Source organism: Oncorhynchus mykiss, chromosome 18 (assembly GCF_013265735.2).
Source record: "Oncorhynchus mykiss isolate Arlee chromosome 18, USDA_OmykA_1.1, whole genome shotgun sequence".
Lineage (NCBI taxonomy): Eukaryota > Metazoa > Chordata > Actinopteri > Salmoniformes > Salmonidae > Oncorhynchus > Oncorhynchus mykiss.
The window spans coordinates 6028899-6048802 of NC_048582.1; the positions used below are offsets into that span (position 1 = coordinate 6028899).

Genomic DNA, 19904 nt, shown 5'->3' on the forward strand with positions numbered 1-19904 from the left:
CAGTTCTGACCAATGGAGGCGAAGAAGATGATGGCGAGGAAGTCTCTGATTGGCTCGATGCAGCCCATGACCTCCGTGGTGCAAATGTGACCCTGCGAGGAGAGAAGCGCTCCAGCCAGGAAGCAGCCCAGCTCCATGGAAATGTCCAGGAACTCTGTCACCTGGGAAACGCCGGGGGAAAAACATCATTTGACATACATTTGGTAGAATCTATATAGTTTAACCATTTATATCATAAACTCCCTAATGACACAGTATTGTATTTGTATTGGAATGTCAATTGTAGTACTTGATTGTACAGGAAACATAACCGCTGTTGGAGAAGAGAGCTACATCTCTCAGAGGAGAGGAAGCTACATCTCTCAGAGGAGAGGATAGCGGAGGGGAAGCTACATCTCTCAGAGGAGAGGAAGCTACATCTCTCCGAGGAGGGGATAGAGGAGGGGAAGCTACATCTCTCAGAGGAGGGGATAGAGGAGGGGGAGCTACATCTCTCAGAGGAGGGGATAGAGGAGGGGGAGCTACATCTCTCAGAGGAGGGGATAGAGGAGGGGAAGCTACATCTCTCAGAGGAGGGGATAGAGGAGGGGGAGCTACATCTCACAGAGGAGAGGAAGCTACATCTCTCAGAGGAGGGGATAGAGGAGGGGGAGCTACATATCTCAGAGGAGAGGAAGCTACATCTCTCAGAGGAGAGGATAGAGGGGGAGCTATATCTCACAGAGGAGAGGATAGAGGGGGAGCTATATCTCACAGAGGAGAGGATAGAGGGGGAGCTATATCTCACAGAGGAGAGGATAGAGGGGGGGCTATATCTCACAGAGGAGAGGATAGAGGGGGGAGCTATATCTCACAGAGGAGAGGATAGAGGGGGAGCTATATCTCACAGAGGAGAGGATAGAGGGGGGGGAGCTATATCTCACAGAGGAGAGGATAGAGGGGGGAGCTACATCTCACAGAGGAGAGGATAGAGGGGGGAGCTATATCTCACAGAGGAGAGGATAGAGGGGGGGAGCTATATCTCACAGAGGAGAGGATAGAGGGGGGAGCTATATCTCGCAGAGGAGAGGATAGAGGGGGGAGCTATATCTCACAGAGGAGAGGATAGAGGGGGGAGCTATATCTCACAGAGGAGAGGATAGAGGGGGAGCTATATCTCACAGAGGAGAGGATAGAGGGGGGAGCTATATCTCACAGAGGAGAGGATAGAGGGGGAGCTATATCTCACTGAGGAGAGGATAGAGGGGGAGCTATATCTCACAGAGGAGAGGATAGAGGTGGGGGGGCTATATCTCACAGAGGAGAGGATAGAGGGGGGAGCTATATCTCACAGAGGAGAGGAAGCTACATCTCACAGAGGAGAGGATAGAGGGGGGAGCTATATCTCACAGAGGAGAGGATAGAGGGGGGGCTATATCTCACAGAGGAGAGGATAGAGGGGGGGCTATATCTCACAGAGGAGAGGATAGAGGGGGAGCTATATCTCACAGAGGAGAAGATAGAGGGGGGAGCTATATCTCACAGAGGAGAGGATAGAGGGGGAGCTATATATCACAGAGGAGAGGATAGAGGGGGGAGCTATATCTCACAGAGGAGAGGATAGAGGGGGGAGCTACAGTGCCTTGCGAAAGTATTCGGCCCCCTTGAACTTTGCAACCTTTTGCCACATTTCAGGCTTCAAACATAAAGATATAAAACTGTATTTTTTTTGTGAAGAATCAACAACAAGTGGGACACAATCATGAAGTGGAACGACATTTATTGGATATTTCAAACTTTTTTAACAAATCAAAAACTGAAAAATTGGGCGTGCAAAATTATTCAGCCCCTTTACTTTCAGTGCAGCAAACTCTCTCCAGAAGTTCAGTGAGGATCTCTGAATGATCCAATGTTGACCTAAATGACTAATGATGATAAATACAATCCACCTGTGTGTAATCAAGTCTCCGTATAAATGCACCTGCACCGCCCCTCTAAACTTTCAGCTCATACAAGGAGAAGACTGATCAGAGATGCAGCCAAGAGGCCCATGATCACTCTGGATGAACTGCAGAGATCTACAGATGAAGTGGGAGACTCTGTCCATAGGACAACAATCAGTCGTATATTGCACAAATCTGGCCTTTATGGAAGAGTGGCAAGAAGAAAGCCATTTCTTAAAGATATCCATAAAAAGTGTTGTTTAAAGTTTGCCACAAGCCACCTGGGAGACACACCAAACATGTGGAAGAAGGTGCTCTGGTCAAATGAAACCAAAATTGAACTTTTTGGCAACAATGCAAAACGTTATGTTTGGCGTAAAAGCAACACAGCTGAACACACTGTCAAACATGGTGGTGGCAGCATCATGGTTTGGGCCTGCTTTTCTTCAGCAGGGACAGGGAAGATGGTTAAAATTGATGGGAAGATGGATGGAGCCAAATACAGGACCATTCTGGAAGAAAACCTGATGGAGTCTGCAAAAGACCTGAGACTGGGACGGAGATTTGTCTTCCAACAAGACAATGATCCAAAACATAAAGCAAAATCTACAATGGAATGGTTCAAAAATAAACATATCCAGGTGTTAGAATGGCCAAGTCAAAGTCCAGACCTGAATCCAATCGAGAATCTGTGGAAAGAACTGAAAACTGCTGTTCACAAATGCTCTCCATCCAACCTCACTGAGCTCGAGCTGTTTTGCAAGGAGGAATGGGAAAAAATTTCAGTCTCTCGATGTGCAAAACTGATAGAGACATACCCCAAGCGACTTACAGCTGTAATCACAGCAAAAGGTGGCGCTACAAAGTATTAACTTAAGGGGGCTGAATAATTTTGCCCGGACAATTTTTCAGTTTTTGATTTGTTAAAAAAGTTTGAAATATCCAATAAATGTCGTTCCACTTCATGATTGTGTCCCACTTGTTGTTGATTCTTCACAAAAAAATGCAGTTTTATATCTTTATGTTTGAAGCCTGAAATGTGGCAAAAGGTCGCAAAGTTCATGGGGGCCGAATACTTTCGCAAGGCACTGTATATCTCACAGAGGAGAGGATAGAGGGGGGAGGGGGTACATACGGTGAGCATGAGGAATACGAAGGCAGCGGTCCCCAGAACCAGGATCTCCTTGTTGCCTTTAGACTCAGCATGGAGCTTCCTGTAGTATGGACCAATCAGGAAGGATTTGAGGAGAACACACAGCAGTAGTACCATAGCCAGAGAGAACAGGACCTGGGACAGGAGCAGGAGGACGTGCAGACCTCCAAACAGGACACTACAGAACACAGGATAAAACATAGAACACCAGCCTCACAACACAGAACACTGGTTTACAGAGAGAACAGGACCTGGGCTAGGAGGACAGAGCACAGGACAGGACCCTCAGAAGACAGAACAGGACCCTCAGAAGACAAAACAGGACCCTCAGAAGACAAAACAGGACCCTCAGAAGACAGGACCCTCAGAAGACAGAACAGGACCCTCAGAAGACAGAACAGGACCCTCAGAAGACAGAACAGGACCCTCAGAAGACAGAACAGGACCCTCAGAAGACAGAACACAGGACAGAACCCTCAGAAGACAGAACCCTCAGAAGACAGAACAGGACCCTCAGAAGACAGAACCCTCAGAAGACAAAACAGGACCCTCTGAAGACAAAACACAGGACAGGACCCTCAGAAGACAGGACCCTAAGAAGACAAAACAGGACCCTCAGAAGACAAAACACAGGACAGGACCCTCAGAAGACAAAACACAGGACCCTCAGAAGACAGGACCCTCAGAAGACAAGACAGGACCCTCAGAAGACAAGACAGGACCCTCAGAAGAAAACACAGGACAGGACCCTCAGAAGACAAGACAGGACCCTCAGAAGACAAGACAGGACCCTCAGAAGACAAAACACAGGACAGGACCCTCAGAAGACAAGACAGGACCCTCAGAAGACAGGACAGGACCCTCAGAAGACAAGACAGGACCCTCAGAAGACAAAACACAGGACAGGACCCTCAGAAGACAAGACAGGACCCTCAGAAGACAGGACAGGACCCTCAGAAGACAGGACAGGACCCTCAGAAGACAAGACAGGACCCTCAGAAGACAAAACACAGGACAGGACCCTCAGAAGACAAGACAGGACCCTCAGAAGACAAAACACAGGACAGGACCCTCAGAAGACAAAACACATGACAGGACCCTCAGAAGACAAGACAGGACCCTCAGAAGACAGGACACAACAGTATTAAACATTAGAACTTCTAACACATCTTTGGAACTACACACCTTACTAGCATGAGTTGAGTTTTGGGACAGGGTGTGTCTAGATAGTAGTGCATATACAGCTGTGTGTGTGTGTGTGTGTGTGTGTGTGTGTGTGTGCGCTCACCTGTCCAGGTGGCCAGATGACACCTGTATGAGGGTGGGCATGACGGCTATGAACAGACCCAGCTGAACATCCTGCATTACCAACATCCCCAGGAGAACACTGCTGTAGTCCAGCTCCCCTACACACACACAGTTTTAATGTTTGTAGCCAGTTACTCATTTAAAGACAGGTGGTTCTTTAACATTAAAATAAAGAGCATTGGAAGTCAAGTCTCTGTCTCTCTCACACACACACACACACACACACACACACACACACACACGTCCGTAGTCTCCGTACCGTCCTTGTCTGCGCGGGCGCCCCCAGCCAGGAAGCGTGAGACCAGCGGCGTGGAGGATAGAGAGAGACAGGAGGAGATGAAGACGGTCTGGGTGGGACGGATATGCAGCACCTGACCCCACAGCAGCCCTGTAGCCACCATCAACAGACTGAGGTAGCATGAACCCTGCACAGAGATTTTCCACACCTGCACACACACATAGGACAGTACACACATGTTAAATACACACACACAGTCTTGTACAACTAATCTGGTGGGGACACACAATTCAGTCCCACTCAAAATCCTATTTTCCCTAACCCCTAACTCTTACTCCTACCCTTACCCTAACCTTAACCCAAAAACCTAACCCTAACTCTTACCTTAACCCAAAAACCTAACCCGTACTCTTACTCTTACCCTTACCCTAACCTTAACCCAAAAACCTAACCCTAACTCTTACTCTTACCCTTACCCTAACCTTAACCCAAAAACCTAACCCTAACTCTTACCTTAACCCAAAAACCTAACCCGTACTCTTACCCTTACCTTAACCCAAAAACCTAACCCGTACTCTTACTCCTACCCTTACCCTAACCTTAACCTAAAAACCTAACCCGTACTCTTACTCCTACCCTTACCCTAACCTTAACCCAAAAACCTAACCCGTACTCTTACTCTTACCCTTACCCTAACCTTAACCCAAAAACCTAACCCGTACTCTTACTCTTACCCTAACCCAAAAACCTAACCCGTACTCTTACTCCTACCCTAACCCAAAAACCTAACCCGTACTCTTACTCTTACCCTAACCTTAACCCAAAAACCTAACCCGTACTCTTACCCTTACCTTAACCCAAAAACCTAACCCGTACTCTTACTCTTACCCTTACCCTAACCTTAACCCAAAAACCTAACCCGTACTCTTACTCTTACTCCTACCCTAACCCAAAAACCTAACCCGTACTCTTACCCTAACCTTAACCCAAAAACCTAACCCGTACTCTTACCCTAACCTTAACCCAAAAACCTAACCCGTACTCTTACCCTTACCCTAACCTTAACCCAAAAACCTAACCCGTACTCTTACCCTAACCTTAACCCAAAAACCTAACCCGTACTCTTACTCTTACCCTTACCCTAACCTTAACCCAAAAACCTAACCCTAACTCTTACTCTTACTCTTACCTTAACCCAAAAACCTAACCCGTACTCTTACTCTTACCCTAACCCAAAAACCTAACCCGTACTCTTACTCCTACCCTAACCCAAAAACCTAACCCGTACTCTTACTCTTACCCTAACCTTAACCCAAAAACCTAACCCGTACTCTTACCCTTACCTTAACCCAAAAACCTAACCCGTACTCTTACTCTTACTCCTACCCTAACCCAAAAACCTAACCCGTACTCTTACCCTAACCTTAACCCAAAAACCTAACCCGTACTCTTACCCTAACCTTAACCCAAAAACCTAACCCGTACTCTTACCCTTACCCTAACCTTAACCCAAAAACCTAACCCGTACTCTTACCCTAACCTTAACCCAAAAACCTAACCCGTACTCTTACTCTTACCCTAACCCAAAAACCTAACCCGTACTCTTACCCTAACCCAAAAACCTAACCCGTACTCTTACCCTTACCCTAACCCAAAAACCTAAACCTAAGCTGTACTGTTACCCTAACCTTAACCCAAAACCTAACCCTGGCTCCTAACCCTAAAACTAACCCTAGCTCTTAAACCTAAAACGAATTCTAACCTTAACCTTAAACCACCTAGAAATAGCATTTAAACTCATGGGGACCAACAAAATGTCCCCGTTGGTCAAATGTTAGTTTGTTTACTATTCTAGTGACAAGAACAGTTGAACACGTCCACACATATAAAATGGTCATGAACACAATATAATTATCTCATTAGAACACGTTCCAGAGAAGAGAGGGAGGGAGAGAGAGAGAGGGAGGGAGGAAGGCGAGGGAGGGAGGGAGGCCAGGGAGAGAGAGAGAGAGAGAGAGAGAGAGAGAGAGAGAGAGAGAGAGAGAGAGAGAGAGAGAGAGAGAGGGGGGGGGGGGGGGGGGGGCAGGGAGGGAGGCCAGGGAGAGGGAGGGAGGGAGGAAGGCGAGAGAGAGAGAGAGAGAGAGAGAGAGAGAGAGGGGGAGGGAGGGCCAGGGAGGGAGGCCAGGGAGAGGGAGGGAGAGGGAGGGAGGCAGGAAGGGAGGGAGGCGAGAGAGAGAGAGAGAGAGAGAGAGGGAGGGAGGCCAGGGAGAGAGAGAGAGAGAGAGAGAGAGAGAGAGAGAGAGAGAGAGAGAGGGGGGGAGGGAGGGCCAGGGAGGGAGGCCAGGGAGAGGGAGGGAGGGAGGAAGGCGAGAGAGAGAGAGAGAGAGAGAGAGAGGGAGAGAGGGGGAGGGAGGGCCAGGGAGGGAGGCCAGGGAGAGGGAGGGAGAGGGAGGGAGGCAGGAAGGGAGGGAGGCGAGAGAGAGAGAGAGAGAGAGAGAGAGAGAGAGGGAGGGAGGCCAGGGAGGGAGGGAGGGAGGCCAGGGAGCGAGGGAGGCCAGGGAGCGAAGGAGGCCAGGGAGCGAAGGAGGCCAGGGAGCGAGGGAGGCCAGGGAGCGAGGGAGGCCAGGGAGGGAGGGAGAGAGAGAGAGAGAGAGGGAGGGAGGGAGGCAGGGAGGGAGGGAGGGGAGGGGAGGAAGACTGATAAGGAAGTGTGTGATAAACAGATAGCGAAATTAAGAGGAGAGAGAGTTAGACGTCGCTCTCTGCTGAGACGGAGTTGGTGAAAGAATGTAAGAATGTGGGTTTCTGAGTCCCACTGTGAAAATGTAGGTCAGAGTTACACACTTCACACCAATGTTAAGTCCTTTCCTGTCTGGTGATGTCACCCGACAGATCAAAACTCCATCCCACCAAAACAGGCAGTGGTTCTAAACAGCTGTTCCACTAGAAGGGCATCATCATCATCATCAATTTCACAGTATTATTCCACCCTCATAGTGTGGAAATAAATATAAAACACAGGGAATTCACATTTATGCAACACTAGGCAGCCTACCTTCCGAAGTCGCTCTGGGGAGAACTCGAGACCGACCACGAAGAGAGTGAAGAACACTCCCAACTCTCCCAGCGTCTCTACCTGCACCATAGACTGCACAGAGATACATTACTCTCTCACACAGGCAGACACGCAGGCAGACAGACAGACAGACAGGCAGGCAGGCAGGCAGGCAGGCAGGCAGGCAGGCAGGCAGGCAGGCAGGCAGAGAGACAGGCAGTGAGACAGGCAGGCAGACAGGCAGAGAGACAGGCAGGCTGACAGACAGACAGAGGCAGACAGACAGACAGAGACAGACAGGCGGGCAGACAGACAGGCAGACAGACGGGCAGACAGACAGGCAGACAGACAGACAGACAGGCGGGCAGAGAGACAGGCAGTGAGACAGGCAGGCAGAGAGACAGGCAGGCAGAGAGACAGACAGACAGACAGACAGACAGACAGACAGACAGACAGACAGACAGACAGACAGACAGGCAGACAGGCAGACAGGCAGGCAGGCAGACAGACAGACAGACAGAGACACTGTTGCATGTCTCACCTTGATGCTGTTGAGTCCAGAGGGACCCAGGAGGACTCCACAGACGATGTAACCAAACATGGGGGGCAGGCCCATCATAGTGCACAGCCAACCACACGGCAGAGACAGCATCACTACGGAGACCAGGTCCTGACCAGCCAATCACAGACAACAGGACAGGACACCACAGGGACACAGATTAGAATTGTGTGAAATAGTAATTTCATTTGAAGACCCATATGGTCAGATTACAGCTAGAGTCTCAGGACAGTCTTCATATAGTCAGATTACAGCTGGAGTCTCAGGACAGTCTTCATATAGTCAGATTACAGCTGGAGTCTCAGGACAGTCTTCATATAGTCAGATTACAGCTGGAGTCTCAGGACAGTCTTCATATGGTCAGATTACAGCTGGAGTCTCAGGACAGTCTTCATATAGTCAGATTACAGCTGGACTTAGGACAGTCTTCATATAGTCAGATTACAGCTGGAGTCTCAGGACAGTCTTCATATGGTCAGATTACAGCTGGAGTCTCAGGACAGTCTTCATATAGTCAGATTACAGCTGGAGTCTCAGGACAGTCTTCATATAGTCAGATTACAGCTGGAGTCTCAGGACAGTCTTCATATGGTCAGATTACAGCTGGAGTCTCAGGACAGTCTTCATATGGTCAGATTGCAGCTGGAGTCTCAGGACAGTCTTCATATGGTCAGATTACAGCTGGAGTCTCAGGACAGTCTTCATATGGTCAGATTACAGCTGGAGTCTCAGGACAGTCTTCATATAGTCAGATTACAGCTGGAGTCTCAGGACAGTCTTCATATGGTCAGATTGCAGCTGGAGTCTCAGGAGAGTCTTCATATGGTCAGATTACAGCTGGAGTCTCAGGACAGTCTTCATATGGTCAGATTACAACTGGAGTCTCAGGACAGTCTTAATATGGTCAGATTACAGCTGGAGTCTCAGGACAGTCTTCATATGGTCAGATTACAGCTGGAGTCTCAGGACAGTCTTCATATGGTCATATTACAGCTGGAGTCTCAGGACAGTCTTCATATAGTCAGATTACAGCTGGAGTCTCAGGACAGTCTTCATATGGTCAGATTACAGCTGGAGTCTCAGGACAGTCTTCATATAGTCAGATTACAGCTGGAGTCTCAGGACAGTCTTCATATAGTCAGATTACAGCTGGAGTCTCAGGACAGTCTTCATATGGTCAGATTACAGCTGGAGTCTCAGGACAGTCTTCATATGGTCAGATTACAGCTGGAGTCTCAGGACAGTCTTCATATGGTCAGATTACAGCTGGAGTCTCAGGACAGTCTTCATATAGTCAGATTACAGCTGGACTCAGGACAGTCTTCATATAGTCAGATTACAGCTGGAGTCTCAGGACAGTCTTCATATGGTCAGATTACAGCTGGAGTCTCAGGACAGTCTTCATATAGTCAGATTACAGCTGGAGTCTCAGGACAGTCTTCATATAGTCAGATTACAGCTGGAGTCTCAGGACAGTCTTCATATGGTCAGATTACAGCTGGAGTCTCAGGACAGTCTTCATATGGTCAGATTACAGCTGGAGTCTCAGGACAGTCTTCATATAGTCAGATTACAGCTGGAGTCTCAGGACAGTCTTCATATAGTCAGATTACAGCTGGAGTCTCAGGACAGTCTTCATATGGTCAGATTACAGCTGGAGTCTCAGGACAGTCTTCATATAGTCAGATTACAGCTGGAGTCTCAGGACAGTCTTCATATGGTTAGATTACAGCTGGAGTCTCAGGACAGTCTTCATATAGTCAGATTACAGCTGGAGTCTCAGGACAGTCTTCATATGGTCAGATTACAGCTGGAGTCTCAGGACAGTCTTCATATGGTCAGATTACAGCTGGAGTCTCAGGACAGTCTTCATATGGTCAGATTACAGCTGGAGTCTCAGGACAGTCTTCATATAGTCAGATTACAGCTGGAGTCTCAGGACAGTCTTCATATGGTCAGATTACAGCTGGAGTCTCAGGACAGTCTTCATATAGTCAGATTACAGCTGGAGTCTCAGGACAGTCTTCATATGGTCAGATTACAGCTGGAGTCTCAGGACAGTCTTCATATGGTCAGATTACAGCTGGAGTCTCAGGACAGTCTTCATATGGTCAGATTACAGCTGGAGTCTCAGGACAGTCTTCATATAGTCAGATTACAGCTGGACTCAGGACAGTCTTCATATAGTCAGATTACAGCTGGAGTCTCAGGACAGTCTTCATATGGTCAGATTACAGCTGGAGTCTCAGGACAGTCTTCATATAGTCAGATTACAGCTGGAGTCTCAGGACAGTCTTCATATAGTCAGATTACAGCTGGAGTCTCAGGACAGTCTTCATATGGTCAGATTACAGCTGGAGTCTCAGGACAGTCTTCATATGGTCAGATTACAGCTGGAGTCTCAGGACAGTCTTCATATAGTCAGATTACAGCTGGAGTCTCAGGACAGTCTTCATATAGTCAGATTACAGCTGGAGTCTCAGGACAGTCTTCATATGGTCAGATTACAGCTGGAGTCTCAGGACAGTCTTCATATAGTCAGATTACAGCTGGAGTCTCAGGACAGTCTTCATATGGTTAGATTACAGCTGGAGTCTCAGGACAGTCTTCATATAGTCAGATTACAGCTGGAGTCTCAGGACAGTCTTCATATGGTCAGATTACAGCTGGAGTCTCAGGACAGTCTTCATATGGTCAGATTACAGCTGGAGTCTCAGGACAGTCTTCATATGGTCAGATTACAGCTGGAGTCTCAGGACAGTCTTCATATAGTCAGATTACAGCTGGAGTCTCAGGACAGTCTTCATATGGTCAGATTGCAGCTGGAGTCTCAGGACAGTCTTCATATGGTCAGATTACAGCTGGAGTCTCAGGACAGTCTTCATATGGTCAGATTACAGCTGGAGTCTCAGGACAGTCTTCATATAGTCAGATTACAGCTGGAGGCCCAGGACAGTCTTCATATGGTCAGATTGCAGCTGGAGTCTCAGGAGAGTCTTCATATGGTCAGATTACAGCTGGAGTCTCAGGACAGTCTTCATATGGTCAGATTACAGCTGGAGTCTCAGGACAGTCTTCATATGGTCAGATTACAGCTGGAGTCTCAGGACAGTCTTCATATGGTCAGATTACAGCTGGAGTCTCAGGACAGTCTTCATATGGTCAGATTACAGCTGGAGTCTCAGGACAGTCTTCATATGGTCAGATTACAGCTGGAGTCTCAGGACAGTCTTCATATGGTCAGATTACAGCTGGAGTCTCAGGACAGTCTTCATATGGTCAGATTACAGCTGGAGTCTCAGGACAGTCTTCATATGGTCAGATTACAGCTGGAGTCTCAGGACAGTCTTCATATGGTCAGATTACAGCTGGAGTCTCAGGACAGTCTTCATATAGTCAGATTACAGCTGGAGTCTCAGGACAGTCTTCATATGGTCAGATTACAGCTGGAGTCTCAGGACAGTCTTCATATGGTCATATTACAGCTGGAGTCTCAGGACAGTCTTCATATAGTCAGATTACAGCTGGAGTCTCAGGACAGTCTTCATATGGTCAGATTACAGCTGGAGTCTCAGGACAGTCTTCATATAGTCAGATTACAGCTGGAGTCTCAGGACAGTCTTCATATAGTCAGATTACAGCTGGAGTCTCAGGACAGTCTTCATATGGTCAGATTACAGCTGGAGTCTCAGGACAGTCTTCATATGGTCAGATTACAGCTGGAGTCTCAGGACAGTCTTCATATGGTCAGATTACAGCTGGAGTCTCAGGACAGTCTTCATATAGTCAGATTACAGCTGGACTCAGGACAGTCTTCATATAGTCAGATTACAGCTGGAGTCTCAGGACAGTCTTCATATGGTCAGATTACAGCTGGAGTCTCAGGACAGTCTTCATATAGTCAGATTACAGCTGGAGTCTCAGGACAGTCTTCATATAGTCAGATTACAGCTGGAGTCTCAGGACAGTCTTCATATGGTCAGATTACAGCTGGAGTCTCAGGACAGTCTTCATATGGTCAGATTACAGCTGGAGTCTCAGGACAGTCTTCATATAGTCAGATTACAGCTGGAGTCTCAGGACAGTCTTCATATAGTCAGATTACAGCTGGAGTCTCAGGACAGTCTTCATATGGTCAGATTACAGCTGGAGTCTCAGGACAGTCTTCATATAGTCAGATTACAGCTGGAGTCTCAGGACAGTCTTCATATGGTTAGATTACAGCTGGAGTCTCAGGACAGTCTTCATATAGTCAGATTACAGCTGGAGTCTCAGGACAGTCTTCATATGGTCAGATTACAGCTGGAGTCTCAGGACAGTCTTCATATGGTCAGATTACAGCTGGAGTCTCAGGACAGTCTTCATATGGTCAGATTACAGCTGGAGTCTCAGGACAGTCTTCATATAGTCAGATTACAGCTGGAGTCTCAGGACAGTCTTCATATAGTCAGATTACAGCTGGAGTCTCAGGACAGTCTTCATATGGTCAGATTACAGCTGGAGTCTCAGGACAGTCTTCATATAGTCAGATTACAGCTGGAGTCTCAGGACAGTCTTCATATGGTTAGATTACAGCTGGAGTCTCAGGACAGTCTTCATATAGTCAGATTACAGCTGGAGTCTCAGGACAGTCTTCATATGGTCAGATTACAGCTGGAGTCTCAGGACAGTCTTCATATGGTCAGATTACAGCTGGAGTCTCAGGACAGTCTTCATATGGTCAGATTACAGCTGGAGTCTCAGGACAGTCTTCATATAGTCAGATTACAGCTGGAGTCTCAGGACAGTCTTCATATGGTCAGATTACAGCTGGAGTCTCAGGACAGTCTTCATATAGTCAGATTACAGCTGGAGTCTCAGGACAGTCTTCATATGGTCAGATTACAGCTGGAGTCTCAGGACAGTCTTCATATGGTCAGATTACAGCTGGAGTCTCAGGACAGTCTTCATATGGTCAGATTACAGCTGGAGTCTCAGGACAGTCTTCATATAGTCAGATTACAGCTGGACTCAGGACAGTCTTCATATAGTCAGATTACAGCTGGAGTCTCAGGACAGTCTTCATATGGTCAGATTACAGCTGGAGTCTCAGGACAGTCTTCATATAGTCAGATTACAGCTGGAGTCTCAGGACAGTCTTCATATAGTCAGATTACAGCTGGAGTCTCAGGACAGTCTTCATATGGTCAGATTACAGCTGGAGTCTCAGGACAGTCTTCATATGGTCAGATTACAGCTGGAGTCTCAGGACAGTCTTCATATAGTCAGATTACAGCTGGAGTCTCAGGACAGTCTTCATATAGTCAGATTACAGCTGGAGTCTCAGGACAGTCTTCATATGGTCAGATTACAGCTGGAGTCTCAGGACAGTCTTCATATAGTCAGATTACAGCTGGAGTCTCAGGACAGTCTTCATATGGTTAGATTACAGCTGGAGTCTCAGGACAGTCTTCATATAGTCAGATTACAGCTGGAGTCTCAGGACAGTCTTCATATGGTCAGATTACAGCTGGAGTCTCAGGACAGTCTTCATATGGTCAGATTACAGCTGGAGTCTCAGGACAGTCTTCATATGGTCAGATTACAGCTGGAGTCTCAGGACAGTCTTCATATAGTCAGATTACAGCTGGAGTCTCAGGACAGTCTTCATATGGTCAGATTGCAGCTGGAGTCTCAGGACAGTCTTCATATGGTCAGATTACAGCTGGAGTCTCAGGACAGTCTTCATATGGTCAGATTACAGCTGGAGTCTCAGGACAGTCTTCATATAGTCAGATTACAGCTGGAGGCCCAGGACAGTCTTCATATGGTCAGATTGCAGCTGGAGTCTCAGGAGAGTCTTCATATGGTCAGATTACAGCTGGAGTCTCAGGACAGTCTTCATATGGTCAGATTACAGCTGGAGTCTCAGGACAGTCTTCATATGGTCAGATTACAGCTGGAGTCTCAGGACAGTCTTCATATGGTCAGATTACAGCTGGAGTCTCAGGACAGTCTTCATATGGTCAGATTACAGCTGGAGTCTCAGGACAGTCTTCATATGGTCAGATTACAGCTGGAGTCTCAGGACAGTCTTCATATGGTCAGATTACAGCTGGAGTCTCAGGACAGTCTTCATATGGTCAGATTACAGCTGGAGTCTCAGGACAGTCTTCATATGGTCAGATTACAGCTGGAGTCTCAGGACAGTCTTCATATGGTCAGATTACAACTGGAGTCTCAGGACAGTCTTAATATGGTCAGATTACAGCTGGAGTCTCAGGACAGTCTTCATATGGTCAGATTACAGCTGGAGTCTCAGGACAGTCTTCATATGGTCATATTACAGCTGGAGTCTCAGGACAGTCTTCATATAGTCAGATTACAGCTGGAGTCTCAGGACAGTCTTCATATGGTCAGATTACAGCTGGAGTCTCAGGACAGTCTTCATATAGTCAGATTACAGCTGGAGTCTCAGGACAGTCTTCATATGGTCAGATTACAGCTGGAGTCTCAGGACAGTCTTCATATAGTCAGATTACAGTTGGAGTCTCAGGACAGTCTTCATATAGTCAGATTACAGCTGGAGTCTCAGGACAGTCTTCATATAGTCAGATTACAGCTGGAGTCTCAGGACAGTCTTCATATGGTCAGATTACAGCTGGAGTCTCAGGACAGTCTTCATATGGTCAGATTACAGCTGGAGTCTCAGGACAGTCTTCATATGGTCAGATTACAGTTGGAGTCTCAGGACAGTCTTCATATAGTCAGATTACAGCTGGAGTCTCAGGACAGTCTTCATATAGTCAGATTACAGTTGGAGTCTCAGGACAGTCTTCATATAGTCAGATTACAGCTGGAGTTTTAGGACAGTCTTCATATGTATAGGATCATTAGTGTTCAGGGGTTAAAGTTGGTACTGACCTTGATGAAGTGTTGATCGGAGCGGGGCATGGTGGAGTCTCTGGGCTTGGTCAGAACATACTGGTTGTTCTGGGAGTCGATGAGCATGCTCAGCCCCACGTCGTCTTCCACCTCTCCACCTCTCCTTGACGCGTTCCTTCTTCTCTTCCCTCCGTCTTCCTCCTCCTCCTCCACTCTCAGCACCGCCTCCACGTTGGCTACGTGCACCCCATTCATCTGATCACAATCCTGATAATAACTCTACTGGTATATCGCCTTTAATACAATACATAACAGCCCCTTTATACAGCCTCTCAGACTGCTGATCTGGGATCAGGTCCTCCCTGTCCAAACAGTCTGATTCATTATGCTCTAAAAAGGGAGACTGATCCTTAGATCAGCACTCCTATTCTGGCCCATTTGTCATCAAAGACGTGGTCCTCTATATGACCTGTGTTTGTTGTTGTTGTTGTTGATGAATCTGTGTATTGTTGTCCTCTATATGACCTAAGTGTTTGTTGTTGTTGATGAACCTGTTTATTGTTGTCCTCTATGACCTATGTGTTGTTGTTGTTGTTGTTGATGAACCTGTTTATTGTTGTCGAAGGCATGGTCCTCTATATGACCTATGTGTTGTTGTTGTTGATGAACCTGTTTATTGTTGTCCTCTATATGACCTATGTGTTGTTGTTGTTGATGAACCTGTTTATTGTTGTCCTCTATATGACCTGTGTTGTTGTTGTTGTTGATGAACCTGTTTATTGTTGTCGAAGGCATGGTCCTCTATATGACCTATGTGTTGTTGTTGTTGATGAACCTGTTTATTGTTGTCCTCTATATGACCTATGTGTTGTTGTTGTTGATGATGAACCTGTTTATTGTTGTCCTCTATATGACCTATGTGTTGTTGTTGTTGTTGATGAACCTGTTTATTGTTGTCGAAGGCATGGTCCTCTATATGACCTATGTTGTTGTTGATGAACCTGTTTATTGTTGTCCTCTATATGACCTATGTTGTTGTTGATGAACCTGTTTATTGTTGTCGAAGGCGTGGTCCTCTATCTCCTCCTCCAGGCGGTCAGCAGCTCTCCTGACGTCCTCGAGGATCTCATCCAGCATGGACAGGGTCTTGTTCTGGGCCAGGGCACTCTTCACAGCCTCCACCTGGTGCTTCTCTGCTGCTACCAGCTCTACATACTCCTGCTCCTCCTGACACACACAGAGAGGCAGAGAGAGAGAGAGGCAGAGAGAAAGAGAGAGAGAGAGAGCGAGAGAGAGAGAGAGAGGCAGAGAGAGAGAGGCAGAGAGAGAGAGAGAGAGAGAGAGAGGCAGAGAGAGAGAGAGAGAGAGACAGAGGCAGAGAGAGAGAGAAAGAGAGAGAGAGGCAGAGAGAGAGAGAGAAAGAGAGAGAGAGAGGCAGAGAGAGAGAGAGAGAGAGAGACAAACAGACAGAGAGAAACAGACAGAGAGAAACAGACAGAGAAAGCACAGAAAGTCAGACATAGATGGGCAGAAAAGGTCTGTCAGACCAATAACTTATACATACACTAGATGAACAACAGGGGGCGCTGTGTTGAAGCCATCGGCCCTCCATCTTGACACTCCTCCACTGGTGTACAAAATATTGTGGAGCCATAGAAATGCATGTATTAATGTCTACATTAGTTGTACCATGTTAATTCCATTACAGACACCTTAATGTAGACTTTCACATTATATTATGTGTGATAAACATAAACATTAAAAATGAAAAAAATATGGAAAATGTTTTTCCTTAATAAAGTATATATATTTTTGAAAGTTCTAAATGTTATTGTCCCCACTGCAAAAATGTTTTTAATAGCATGTCATTTTGTCCAGACAGACACAAACACACCCATATATATTAGGCAAACACACACACACACACACACACACACGGATCTGGCCTCCACAGATAGCATTGTATTTTGCAGAGTAATGCTGTGCCCCACTTGCCCCTGCTCTGGCTCATCCAATCAGAGATAAGAGTTCCAGCCTCTCCAGCTGGTCAGAATGCAGAACCTTTCCGCCCGGCTGTTACCACGGAGACCGACTAATCACATTCACTACCTTCCTATCAAAACCAAGTTTCTCCTCTCCTCACCTTAATGGCTGCTCTGCTCCTCCTGCCCTCACCTTAATGGCTGCTCTGCTCCTCCTGCCCTCACCTTAATGGCTGCTCTGCTCCTCCTGCCCTCACCTTAATGGCTGCACTACTCCTCCTGCCCTCACCTTAATGGCTGCTCTGCTCCTCCTGCCCTCACCTTAATGGCTGCTTCTCTGAGGGCCTCCAGTCTCTGACGGCTGCTCTCCTTCATGTTGACCACGTCCCTGTAGTCTCCCTGCAGCGCCCTCTGCAGGCCCACCACCGCCTGGAAGACTGAGCGTTCGCTCTCATTCAGCTCCTTCTGGAACACCTCCAGAGTGTGAACCTGGACGGGGGAGAGAGAAGAGAGAGGACACTAGGACCCTTGGACGGGGGAGAGAGAAGAGAGAGGACACTAGACTAGGACCCTTGGACGGGGAGAGAGAAGAGAGAGGACACTAGACTAGGACCCTTGGACGGGGAGAGAGAAGAGAGAGGACACTAGACTAGGACCCTTCAGAGTGTACACCATAGGAAGCTGTAGGCACCTTAATTAGGGAGGACGGGCTCGTGGTAATGACTGGAGTGGAATCAGTGGAATGGTATCAAATACATCAAACACATGGTTTCCATGGTTTCCAGGTGTTTGATTCCATTCTATTGACATCCAGACTGTGCACTTGGCAGACATGGGACAGAGAAGGTAAGATGGGTGAGACCAGGGCTGCACCTCAATATTCTAAAGTACTTTCCTCTCCTTTATTTACACACATCTGGATGCTAAGAGTCCTTTTAGAATGTCCGTTTTGACTAAACAGTGGCTTGGTCACATGGGTTCAGTTATGTTTATTAACATATTTCTCCAGAGGAGGGTTCAGGTCAGAGGTGGGGTCAGGGCAGTGCTGGACTTGGTGCTGGTACTGTTTATATTTAGGTGCAGGAGCTCCACAACACTTTTGAGCTGATATTCTATTGAGCAGTGGTTCCCAACCAGGGGTACTTGGTCTATCCACACTGGGTACTTGGCCTATCCACACTGGGTACTTGGCCTATCCACACTGGGTACTTGGCCTATCCACACGGGGTACTTGGCCTATCCACACGGGGTACTTGGCCTATCCACACTGGGTACTTGGCCTATCCACACGGGGTACTTGGCCTATCCACACGGGGTACTTGGCCTATCCACACGGGGTACTTGGCCTATCCACACGGGGTACTTGGCCTATCCACACGGGGTACTTGGCCTATCCACACGGGGTACTTGAGGAGACCCATGAGGTAATAGGCCTACTGGTAAAATGCAGAAGGGGATACTTCAGGAGTACTCCGGTAACAGTAACTGAAAAAAGTTGGGAGCCACTGCTATAGAGGTGCAGGAGCTCCAGCAGTAGAAGTGCCGGTACTCAGCTCAGGTGAGCTCCTGTCCAAGTTAAGCACTGGGTGAGGGTGAGATGGGGTTAAAAAGCTCACCTGGAAAGTCGCTCTAATAACGAGGTAATAACAAGTTATTAGTCTCTCTAATAGCAAGGTAATAACAAGTTATTAGTCTCTCTAATAGCAAGGTAATAACAAGTTATTAGTCTCTCTAATAGCAAGGTAATAACAAGTTATTAGTCTCTCTAATAGCAAGGTAATAACAAGTTATTAGTCTCTCTAATAACGAGGTAATAACAAGTTATTAGTCTCTCTAATAGCAAGGTAATAACAAGTTATTAGTCTCTCTAATAACAAGGCAATAACAAGTTAGAGTCTCTCTAATAACAAGGTAATAACAAGTTATTAGTCTCTAATAACAAGGTAATAACAAGTTATTAGAGTTTCTCTAATAACAAGGTAATAACCATATTGAGCCAAAAATAGTTAGATTGACCTAGAGTTAGGGTCCGTTAGGATTAGGGTCAGGGCATGGAGCTAAACGGTCCATTTTACTCTGGCGCCCACCTGGAAGAGTCTCTCTGGGTCTGAGAGGGAGTGGTCTCGCCCCACAGCGGCTGCAGCCACAGCTAGCTTCTTAATGGCCGTGTTCTTCTGTCGGATGAGGCTGCCCAGGCGCCGGCAGTTATCAGACACCCAGCTCCAAGCGTGCTTGGCCACAGCACCCCTGCCCCGATGCAGCTTGATGGCATGCTGAGCTACCTGCTCACGCTGCAGCGCCCCGACAAGGCCAAGGCACAGCACCGCACACACAACCCGCATCCAACCTACTACTGCTGCTGCCCCTTCAGAGAAAGAGAGAGGGGGAGGGGCAGAGAGGGAGAGGGGGGGGGGGGGGGGGCAGAGAGGGAGAGGGGGGGACAGAGAGAGAGAGAGAGAGAGAGAGTGGGAGGGGCAGAGGTCAGTAGGAGGGAGAGGGGGGAGAGAGAGGAGAGAGAGAGAGAGAGAGAGAGAGAGAGAGAGAGAGAGAGAGAGAGAGAGGAGAGAAAAGACTATGAGCAGGAATGGAGAGAATAAAGACTATGGACTGAGAGAGGCTGGTGGCAGACAGGAGAAGAGAAAGGCTATGATAACAAACCCAACACACAGGCTGTATGAATGTTTCCCAGCCAGCGGAATCACCAGAGAGGTTAGTTCCATAGAGAGGATAGGGGCGGGGCTCATACCTGCTCAGGAACAACTACTTGATGAGCCACACCTGTATCCAGTGACCTATATCCTTCCAGAACACATCTCACCTGAC

General features: G+C 47.4%; 1 protein-coding gene across 2 annotated transcripts in view; it reads right to left on the reverse strand.

Moving 5' to 3' along the window:
- The window catches only part of LOC118936560 (transmembrane and coiled-coil domain-containing protein 3-like), a 30142-nt gene that overhangs the window by 7890 nt on the left and 2348 nt on the right, over positions 1-19904 (reverse strand). The window contains exons 2-12 of one of the 2 annotated variants that reach the window (XR_005037304.1): positions 19169-19446; positions 17403-17570; positions 16147-16326; positions 15139-15354; positions 8218-8346; positions 7677-7769; positions 4643-4829; positions 4364-4481; positions 3327-3522; positions 3058-3253; positions 11-161 (exon numbers count right to left, since the gene is read on the reverse strand). Coding sequence is in view for 1 of the 2 variants with exons in the window: in XM_036951177.1 (XP_036807072.1) it covers positions 11-161; positions 3058-3253; positions 4364-4481; positions 4643-4829; positions 7677-7769; positions 8218-8346; positions 15139-15354; positions 16147-16326; positions 17403-17570; positions 19169-19446 (1716 nt within the window). In the remaining variant the exon portion in view is untranslated. The remainder of the gene's footprint in view (positions 1-10; positions 162-3057; positions 3254-3326; positions 3523-4363; positions 4482-4642; positions 4830-7676; positions 7770-8217; positions 8347-15138; positions 15355-16146; positions 16327-17402; positions 17571-19168; positions 19447-19904) is intronic. The other variant, XM_036951177.1, reaches the window with a different exon arrangement.